Raw genomic sequence first — 11,080 nt, 5'->3', positions numbered from 1 at the left:
TTAAACTAATTGAACTACTATTTACGTTTAGCTTGTTTCTACAGATTTATCAAGAGGCTTTTAAAAACATAATTGATTATACAATAACTTTTTCCGCGGTCTTAGGAAAAATAAAAGATGCATATGAAAATTCGTTAAAAATAAGGGACGAAAGAATTGTACAATTCATTTTACAAGATGTAAGTATAAACTTCTTTCTCATACTTATTCTCGGCAATAAGCACCGGGTTAGCTTCGTGTTGCAACTGCAACTACAAGTAAGGGAAGGATATATTAATCAGGGCCGTGTGCTGAAGTTTCCAGTTATTTTGTCATTACCTAATGATTCATTTCGGTTAACTATAAGTTGAACTATTGTTGGTGTTCTGTGCACCAAACGAACCATTCAAAATTGTGAAGCCGATAAGAAGTTTCCCTTCCGCCGCTAGATGGCTCTTTATATCAGCACACCAGCACAACTATAAACCATCTTTACAAAAAACGTGTTTATATCCCTTCAAAAATATCCCTTACCTATCTAAGACAGTAATTATTTTTAAGCAATAAATCAATGTAAGCTTATTAATTAAACAAAATGAATAATCTCTTTTAATATTTAAGTTTTTTTATTGTGAAAAAAATAATTCACAATAAATAATCCAATTATTAAATTGCCGTATCTTTTTTTAAATCATCGTACAAAATACAGATGCAGAATTTTAAACAAATAACAATTGCTGATTTTAGCAGAATTCAGACGAGTAATTGGCAGAATGTTCGATTTAAATCTGGTCACACTGTGTATAAATGTGTGGTTTCTTTACTATACTGCTTTATATACTTTCGTTATCGCACAAAATGTTTTGATGTTGATAAACAAATACAAATACGTTGTGAAAACGTGCTCGCTACATTCTTATATAATATAGTATACTTATCAGCACCTACGCAAAGTTTCTAGGGTTTAAATAGAAGTGCGTAAAGCAATAAACTTTAGTAAACTCTAGAATATGGAATTGAATGAAAACAAAGTGTTCGTACTCGATGGTGGTTTCTCGTCGCAGATTTCATGTCATGTCGGCACCAATGCAGATGGCGATCCACTGTGGAGTGCGAGATTTTTGAAAACCAACCCTGAAGACGTGTACCGTACACACTTGGATTATCTTCGCGCTGGAGCTGACGTTATATCCACCAACACTTACCAAGCTTCTGTCGGAGGTTTTGTTGAACACCTTGGCGTAGCTACAGAGGAGGCGACGGAACTGATCAGATTAGCTGTAGAATTAGCGAGGCGCGCTTGTGACACCTACTTGGAGCAGAATAGTCAACCATTGTTAAACCCAACTCCACTCGTAGCCGGTTCAGTAGGGCCCTATGGTGCTCATTTAAATGACGGGTCTGAATATCGTGGCAATTATGCAGATAAAGTATCTAGTGAGACAATGCGAGAATGGCATATCCCTCGCATAAATACTTTGTTAGAAGCAGGGGTGGATTTACTAGCTTTAGAGACAATACCATGTCTTAAAGAGGCCCAAGTTCTTGTTGAGCTATTGAAAGAATATCCCAAAGCCAAAGCCTGGCTTTCTTTTAGTTGTAAAGATGATAAGAAACTTGCTCACGGGGAGGACTTTCAAACAGCTGCTGTGCAATGCTGGCAGGCAAACCCAACTCAACTAATAGCTGTAGGAGTTAACTGCTGCCCCCCTAATATTGTCTCTAACCTTGTGAAGGGCATCAATGAAGGCAGAAAACAACCCATTCCCTTTGTGACATATCCTAATTCGGGAGAGAGATATATCCCAGATATGGGATGGACAGACAAAGATAAAAGTGAATCCATTGATAAATTTGTACATGAATGGCTAAAGCTTGGTGTTAGATACATCGGGGGATGTTGTAGAACATACCAAAATGATATTTCTCAGATAAGAAAATTAGTGGATAGTTGGCATTTGTAACAAATACAGTACCATTTTATATTTTATTACAACATTGCTATTGAATTAGTTTATTTCTATTAAATAAATATAAATATGTAGAAAGTTAACACATGTAATAAACAAGATTTTTTTATAAAAATTTTTATGTATTTAATATTTATATACAATTATTTTGTATATAAGTACAAATGAAACATTAACAACTTGTTATAAATTATATCTGTTATATTTTGCAGAAAATATTTGGAATATCATTGAGAAAGAAAGAAAAAGCTGATGAAGTTAAAATGCTTACAAATGAAAATGCACAATTAAAAAATATTAATCTTGAATTAACTTCAGAAACGATGAGAATGAAAAAGAGGATTTGTGAGGTGATTATTTAATATACAATTATATCATGAAATAGTTGGAAAAATCAATGTTTCTTAAGAGATTGACATCACACATGAGTTCTCATAACCATTTCAGTCAGCAAACTTAGAGGTGAAACTTATTCATGCAGCTGATATCTGTTGTTTATGTTTGATGTTTGATTGCTTATATAATAGCGGGTTTCCACTGCAGAAACATTCATATGAGCACATCTCATTTTCCTCTCTCTCTCTCTCTCTCTCTTCAAAAAAACTGAGACAACTATATGTTTCAGTATGAATGTTTCAGCAATAGAAGACCTCTGTTAACTTCATGGTTTGTTGATTTATTTTATATACACAGTGACGTTTTATGACATTTATCTGTACTTGTTATTAGCTTTATAATGTTTTATACAAAGATTTTTATCAAAATAAAATCACATTATAAAAAGTGAGTTATTGTATGCAATATTCCAAACTGTAATCTATCTCTGTTTCAAATTTCATCCAGATCCATACAGATGTACAGGAGTTTTGTGTTAACAAACATCTATACATTCATCCATCCAATCCTTATCAAAAAAAATATCCTCTTTCTGTGGAGGACTGGTCCTACTTCGTTTAAAGGTAGGCAGCGCATCTGCAATTGCGCATATCTATGGGCAACGGTCATTTCGCTATTTCGGTGAATAAAGTCGGTCAATTTATTTATTTATATTAGTAAAAAAATATATTTATAATATTAGTAAAAAGTAAGATTGTTACATCTATCAGAAAATGTCAAAATACAAATGTTCGAATGCCAACGAAGACTTTCGCCATTGGCTGAGAATTACCGTTACCATGGCAACCACCTTTGCCGCTATTGGCAATTTTTGTCCCTTGCATAACATTTTTTTTCAATTTACTCATCCTCTAAGGACTTGTAAATGCTAAGACGTGTCGTAAGTATAGGGCTTTTTATTAGAAAAGAAATATTCAAAAATATGCCGTAATTGGTACCATCCTGCGTTATAAAGAAATGTGTGTTCAAGCTTTATAATTATAAGTATGGTTTAATAAGTTATATAGTTAAATAACAGTACATAAATAACACAATTATCTCAGTTGCAACAAGAAAAATTCTCCGACTACTTGACGTTAATGAGAGAGCGAGACGGTCGCTACACCCTGTACCATCAGAAGCTGCAGCTGGAAGAGCGGGTGAAGCAGTTGACGCGCAACGTCGCCGGGGCGCGCCACGAGGACCCCCTGGTGCTGCGGGTCGCGCTCGACCGCTGCAGGTCCGTCGCACGTCACACGCGCTATACCACTACACTGCACTGCTTTGCCCACTTTGAACCCTCAGCCTCAGCCCTCAGGTTGCTCTCTGGCAATCAAGAGATATGATGATTTTTTGCAATAATAACGTCATTTACACTTGTACTTTTCACTTTGATCAAGTTTGCCGACACAACAAACAATATAATGAAATAGTTATGAATAATTAATAAATAAACATAATTTTAATAAGCATAAACAATAACTGTACCATCCGGTAATGCCCCGCTACACCTAAACTTGTGTTCTGCGCAGTGACTCGCGTGAAGTTGAGAGCCGCCAAGATATCTGAAAACATTTATACCATATCACTGAAAAATATAAGTGTAACTCTTTGATTGCTGACGTTCATTTCAGAGGGTCGCAAAAGACATACTCAATACAACATTTTCATACTTATAAAATTGAAAATGATACGGGGCAGTTGTGACGTAGTGTTGACGACAAGCAGGGAACAGCTGACGACGGCGCAGCGCGAGCTGGCGCGGCTGGCGGACGAGTGCGCTGACACCGTGCCGCGCCGCGACTACGATACGCTTGAGGCCCGCGAGCGAGACCTTCGCAGGGACTTTCAACAGAAGGCAAAGGAGTACCGCGCCCTCGAGAACTGCTACAATCGCTCACAAGGTACGCACATACAAACTCACGCAGAAATAGAACCCTATTGTTGATGTCTGAATGAGGTGGTAAAATCGGGGAGGCCGTGGCAAAGTGTTCGTGGAGATTTGTTTCGTAGCTGGAATTCAACACAACCGTTGTTGTACGGAGGCGAGCAGTTGCATAGAACTTGATTATACAAAGTTTAAGCACATTTTATTTATTTAACATTCAGCTCAAAAGAGCAGTCTGCAGGAAGAGCTGGAAGAAGTCAAAGAGCGTTGTCGCGAGCTGGAGCGGGCGGGCACGCCTCGGCCCCAGTGGGAACTGTGCGCAGATTTCATTGGCGGCGGTCGGGAGAGGTTGGATACATTCGATAAAATAAACAACGTTCATCTTTAACTATTTTAAAGGAAGCCACACGACGCGACGCAGGTTTGGACATGTTATGCGGAGGGATGATGATCATATAAACAAAAAAGTAATGAGATTGAATGTGGATGGCTATAAAGGTAGAGGAAGACCAAAGAAAGTATGGATGGATTGTGTGAAAGAGGATATGCGTAAGAAGGGGGTAAATTCAGATTTGACAGCTCATAGAGATGTATGGAGGAGTAGTACAAACTGTGCCGACCCTCCATAGGGATAAGGGCAGGTTGATGATGATCGGGGTTTTTACCATTTTACATGACAACAGCTGAATGCTTTACTATTTTCATCAAACCGTGAAACTTTGTGACGGCGAATGGATGAACATGGGCAGGTGGCGGCAGCTGACGCGGGGCCTCTCCTCGCGAGACGTCCTCGTGGTGCTGCTGCGCGAGTTGGGGCCCGCTACGGACACCGACCACTTGGAGTATTTCGATGGACTGGTAACGTTTCGAACTTTAAAGTTACAAAACGGCTTCTGTAAGTAATAAACGTTAAGCCTAGTCATAGCCTAGAACGGATCCGTCATCGGTGTTGTCGTGGTAAAAAATCGATGGACGGTCGTATTGGTCGATGGTTATTCACAATTGGGTGACGGGGGCAGGGCACGGACCCGGCGGTGCCGCCCTACTTGCGGTACTCGGGGCGCGTGCGCAACCTGCGGCTGTCGCGGCGCGAGCTGAGCGTCGTCATCAGCGACGTGTGGCGCAGCAAGGCGCAGCGGGCTCGCCACACGCCCCTGCAGGACTACCTCGCGCACTACTTCGAGGAGAGGTCGAGTACGTTCCACAAGTTGAATATTTAAGAGAGACGTGGTAGTGAAGGTGGACCGGCGCCGGCGCGCAGGTACCAGCAGGCGGCGGTGCGCGCCGAGTGGGCGTACAACGTGTGCGCGGCGGCGGAGCAGGCGCTGGACGAGCCGCAGGTGCGCGTCTTCTGGGGCGTGCTGCGCGGCCGCCTCTCCGAGGACCTCTACTGGGCGCACCGCGACCAGTGTCAGACTCTCAAAGACGCCCTGTACCGTCGCTCCGGCGACGGCGAGGTCGTATTCTCTCATATTTTTCTTAAATATTTATCATAATATGTATTTTAAAGAAAAGTGTTTTTACTGCTCGATTTATTAGACAATTACATTAGAAGAGTTCGAGAAGGTGGCGAAAGTGACGTTCCCTCTGAAGAGCGAAGTCGACATAAAGAATTTGTCGGACGTCGTGCGAAAGCAGCTCAAGATGAAGATCAATCAGAACATTATTAATTTGGATAAATTATTTTTCGAGGTTTGTAACCTCTAATCTAATTAATAACATATCCTAACATGTCATATCTCTATTGACATTAAATAGTCATTTCATCGAAGTAGAACGAGGAAGGCTTCGATCGGTTGGAGTTCGCCCGCGAGCTGTTCCGGCAGCGGCAGCAGGCGCAGGAGAAGTACGTGCGCGAGCTGGCGGGGGAGCTGGTGGGGGAGGTGGGGGCGCGGGCGGGCCGGCGCTCCGCCGACCACATGGTCAGCGTCGACAGCCTCAAGCGCGCCTTCGCCCTCCTCGACCCCGCCATAGGTTGGTTCCTTCCATTGGCTCAAGCTTCTTCATCAGAGCACACGAAAAAAAGGGGTGTCATCTCAAAACGTCAACATGATATCTCAACAATAAAGAAACTATGCAGTCGGTACAAAATTGATTAACCAAGATGTTATTCGATGTCCTACGGCAAGGTACTAGCGGCCAATGGGCTTTAAGTGATTCTGTGCTTAATGTTATCCAAAACCTTTAAACTAAATGTTAGTCGTTATTTAATTTCAAAGTTCGAGAGCTGAGATGAACTCACGACTAAATCCAGACTACGACAGAGAAGTATTTTGAATGTTGTTTGAGGTAAACGTATGCAACAGATCACGTCCGCATGGAGCGCAACATTCGCTGGGCGTTCTCGGACCAGACGTCGGCGTTGGACAGTGTGGCGCCGCGGCCGCTGCGCGCACTGCTCGCGCGGCTCGCCACAGGACACATAGAGCGCGTCGGACCTCGCACTCGTCCTCGACACAAGGCCGCGCCCGCACTGCGAAGGACCTTTTATAAATAGACTAACGATGTACGCCTTACGTTCACGTAGCACCAAATTATTTGTTTCGGAAAAGATTTGTCAACTAATGTATAACATTTTAAATAAAGTGCAGTTTAGTTATTGATTTTAACATTACAACTCCTGTTTCTTTATTTTTCTTGAAATGATTTCAGAAAGTGCGAGTGACAGATAAATCTTTTTTTTCGTGTTATGGAAGTATCTATAAGATTAGAAATAGTGCTATTAGGAAGGAGTGTATAAAAAGAAAATTGTAAATAGAGTTGAAAAAGGTATGCTTATATGGTTTGGACGCGTTGAAAAAATGAATGAAAGGAGATCAACGAAGAAAATTTATGGCGCGAAAGTGAGCGGCAGCGTCGGTCGGGGCCATCCCAGACGGACTTTTACGATTCGGATCTATGAAATATTCAAGAAGGGCGGAATTAAGAGCACGCGAAACCGACGTGCATGTATGTGTAGTGTAGATGTATGAATGTAGAAGCGAGAGAGGTGTCAGGAATGCGCCAAATCGAGGTCCGTGGTATCTGCCTATCCCTATGGGCTATGGGCGTGTATTATAATATTAGTAATGTTTAGTTAATTGAGATTACAAAGATGTTACAGACAGACCGACCAACGAGTACAATAATATATGTAGGAAAAGAGAGCCCTCTCAACTATTATACTTATTTGTAATACAATGTGTTAGCCTTGGGATTAGAACAAAGTCCCATAAAATTAAATAAAATAAATTGGCTGCAGGATCAAAAAAGAATAAGTAATTTAAAGTAAAGTAATTTAATTAGTATATCAATGTGGACGGTCTCTTATCGGGATATACCTATGTTGTACTATCTGAACCGATATGCATAAAGCCGCGTTCACATTTGCCTGACGTGTTGTGTCGTGATGCGTCAGAAAGGTATCGGTCTCATACAATTAATATGGTTGCGTGCACACTTCTCTGACGCAGTGTGTCGTGATGGCTTGTGTCGTGTCGCGTCAGTAGCGATCCCGGTCCGCGTCAGTTGGGTGAGGTGCGGGGGACGGCGCAGCGACACGACACAGCGGGTCGGACTAGTGTGCACGCGCACGTGTCGTGTTGTGACGCGTCAGAAGGTATGGACGACGAGCTGATCGAGTACGTACGACAATATAAAGCGATTTATGATACAAAATGTAAACAATATAAGGATCAATCTATTAAAACTAAACTATCTTTTTGTATTTACTGGATGTATACAATATCTTCTTCTCTTTTTTTGTTTTATTAGAAGTGGTGCCAGTGCCAATAACTGCATATCTTCTTCATAATCTGAATCCGAATCGGATGATTCATGAAAAAACATTGCGAATGTATAAACTCTCCGAGAGCTATAACGGAACTGATTAAAAATGCGTCATAACGCGTCACATAGATGTGAACAGTAGCCATCACGACAGAAAGCATCACGACACGACACGTCAGGCAAATGTGAATGCGGCTTAAGTCTAACTCTAACTAAATAAAGACGGCTCACTAGCGCCTCTTCTTAACTTCAAAAAATGTCACAAAAAAGTAAATAGGTTTTACAAATATTTGGAACCAGCTACGATAGCAGTGCCTTTCTCACCGGTTCAGGGTTTAGATATCTTTGATGTACTCTTTATACCTCCCTTTAACTTTGTTTGACTATAGCTCAGATGAAGAATTATATAAGGACTATAGCTTTGCAGTTGACAACCTCCGTGAAGTTGGCCCCCTCACTTTAATTTTTTTAACTTTTTTTTACGCAAATCGTTTGAGAATCGTTTGAGAGGGTTTGAGAGAAAAGAAATATCGTTTGAGAGTTCCTACTTTCTCCGTAAAAACAATTTCAAATTCTAGTGTTAAGTTGGCCCCCTCACTTTACTTTTTTTTATTTTTTTCAATGCGAATCGTTAGAGAGTCGTTTGAGAGACATTAAGAGAAAAGAAATATCGTTTGAGAGTTTTTACTTTTTCTGTAATAAATATTTTAATTCTGGGCATCGAAAGTTCCAAATCGATTTTCATTTTTTTCCGAATTAAATATGGCAATCATGCACTTGGACGTTTCAAATTTATTGTGTAGGTAGAGAATGGTAAGAGAGTGATTGAGAGAAAAGAGAAATCGTTTGAGAGTTAATACTTTTTCTGAAATATATATTTCAATGTCGGAATCGAAAGTAACAAATCGATTTTCCTTTTTTCCGAATTAAATATGGCAATCATGCACTTAGACGATTCAAATTTATTGTGTAGGTAGAGAATGGTAAGAGAGTGATTGAGAGAAAAGAGAAATCGTTTGAGAGTTAATACTTTTTTTGAAATAAATATTTCATTATCGGAATCGAAAGTTAAAATCGATTTTCCTTTTATTTCGAATTAAATAGGGCAATCATGCACTAAAACGTTTCAAATTTATTGTGTAGGTAGCAAATGCTTAGAGAGTGATTGAGAGAAAAGAGAAATCGTTTGAGAGTTAATACTTTTTCTTAAATAAATATTTCAATTTCGGAATCGAAAGTTACAGATCGGTTTTCCTTTACTCCGAATAAAATATGGCAATCATGCACTTAGACGATTCAAATTTATGGTGTAGGCAGAGAATGGTAATAGAGTGATTGAGAGAAAACAGAAATCGTTTGAGAGTTAATACTTTTTTTGAAATAAATATTTCATTATCGGAATCGAAAGTTAAAATCGATTTTCCTTTTATTTCGAATTAAATATGGCAATCATGCACTAAAACGTTTCAAATTTATTGTGTAGGTAGAGAATGGTAAGAGAGTGATTGAGAGAAAAGAGAAATCGTTTGAGAGTTAATATTTTTTCTGAAATATATATTTCAATGTCGGAATCGAAAGTAACAAATCGATTTTCCTTTTTTCCGAATTAAATATAGCAATCATGCACTGAGACGATTCAAATTCATGGTGTAGGTAGGGAATGGTAATAGAGTGATTGAGAGAAAAGAGAAATCGTTTGAGAGTTAATACTTTTCCTGAAATAAATATTTCAATTTCTGAATCGAAAGTAACAAATCGATTTTCCTTTTCTCCGAATTAAATATGGCAATCATGCACTTAGACGATTCAAATTTATGGTGTAGGTAGAGAATGGTAATAGAATGATTGAGAGAAAACAGAAATCGTTTGAGAGTTAATACTTTTTCTTAAATAAATATTTCAATGTCGGAATCGAAAGTAACAAATCGATTTTCCTTTTTTCCGAATTAAATATAGCAATCATGCACTTAGACGATTCAAATTTATGGTGTAGGTAGGGAATGGTAATAGAGTGATTGAGAGAAAAGAGAAATCGTTTGAGAGTTAATACTTTTTCTGAAATATATATTTCAATGTCGGAATCGAAAGTAACAAATCGATTTTCCTTTTTTCCGAATTAAATATGGCAATCATGCACTTAGACGATTCAAATTTATGGTGTAGGCAGAGAATGGTAATAGAGTGATTGAGAGAAAACAGAAATCGTTTGAGAGTTAGTACTTTTTTTGAAATAAATATTTCAATGTCGGAATCGAAAGTTACTAATCGATTTTCCTTTTTATTTCGAATTAAATATGGCAATCATGCACTAAGACGTTTCAAATTTATTGTGTAGGTAGAGAATGCTTAGAGGGTGATTGAGAGAAAAGAGAAATCGTTTGAGAGTTAATACTTTTTCTTAAATAAATATTTCAATTTCGGAATCGAAAGTTACAGATCGGTTTTCCTTTACTCCGAATTAAATATGGCAATCATGCACTAAGACGTTTCAAATTTATTGTGTAGGTAGAGAATGCTTAGAGAGTGATTGAGAGAAAACAGAAATCGTTTGAGAGTTAATACTTTTTTTGAAATAAATATTTCAATGTCGGAATCGAAAGTTATAAATCGATTTTCCTTTTATTTCTAATTAAATATGGCAATCATGCACTAAGACGTTTCAAATTTATTGTGTAGGTAGAGAATGGTAAGAGAGTGATTGAGAGAAAAGAGAAATCGTTTGAGAGTTAATACTTTTTCTGAAATATATATTTCAATGTCGGAATCGAAAGTAACAAATCGATTTTCCTTTTTTCCGAATTAAATATGGCAATCATGCACTTAGACGATTCAAAATTATGGTGTAGGCAGAGAATGGTAATAGAGTGATTGAGAGAAAACAGAAATCGTTTGAGAGTTAATACTTTTTTTGAAATAAATATTTCATTATCGGAATCGAAAGTTAAAATCGATTTTCCTTTCATTTCGAATTAAATATGGCAATCATGCACTAAGACGTTTCAAATTTATTGTGTAGGTAGAGAATGGTAAGAGAGTGATTGAGAGGAAAGAGAAATCGTTTGAGAGTTAATATTTTTTCTGAAATATATATTTCAATGTC

General features: G+C 38.6%; 1 protein-coding gene across 1 annotated transcript; it reads left to right on the top strand.

The window, feature by feature from the left end:
* The first annotated feature begins 804 nt into the window (after window positions 1-804).
* On the top strand, window positions 805-6,718 carry LOC106715834 (translin-associated factor X-interacting protein 1). The gene is made up of 11 exons (XM_045681557.1): window positions 805-1,922; window positions 2,162-2,299; window positions 3,389-3,564; window positions 4,053-4,228; window positions 4,434-4,560; window positions 4,962-5,070; window positions 5,232-5,401; window positions 5,474-5,669; window positions 5,752-5,904; window positions 5,988-6,186; window positions 6,519-6,718. The coding sequence occupies exons 1-11, from the start codon at window positions 990-992 to the stop codon at window positions 6,707-6,709; spliced, it is 2,568 nt and encodes an 855-aa protein (XP_045537513.1). The 5' UTR covers window positions 805-989; the 3' UTR covers window positions 6,710-6,718.
* The last annotated feature ends 4,362 nt before the right edge of the window (window positions 6,719-11,080 follow it).

The sequence above is a fragment of the Papilio machaon genome, chromosome 16 (genome assembly GCF_912999745.1).
Source record: "Papilio machaon chromosome 16, ilPapMach1.1, whole genome shotgun sequence".
Lineage (NCBI taxonomy): Eukaryota > Metazoa > Arthropoda > Insecta > Lepidoptera > Papilionidae > Papilio > Papilio machaon.
This window is presented reverse-complemented; position numbering and strand designations above follow the sequence as displayed.

Bases quoted from the DNA above. Each gene is read 5' to 3' on its own strand.
- LOC106715834 (XM_045681557.1), top strand. From the start codon at position 990: ATGGAATTGAATGAAAACAAAGTGTTCGTACTCGATGGTGGTTTCTCG. The intron at 3,565-4,052 runs GTCCGTCGCACG...GACGACAAGCAG, and splicing joins GTCGCGCTCGACCGCTGCAG to GGAACAGCTGACGACGGCGC. The intron at 5,071-5,231 runs GTAACGTTTCGA...TGACGGGGGCAG, and splicing joins TGGAGTATTTCGATGGACTG to GGCACGGACCCGGCGGTGCC.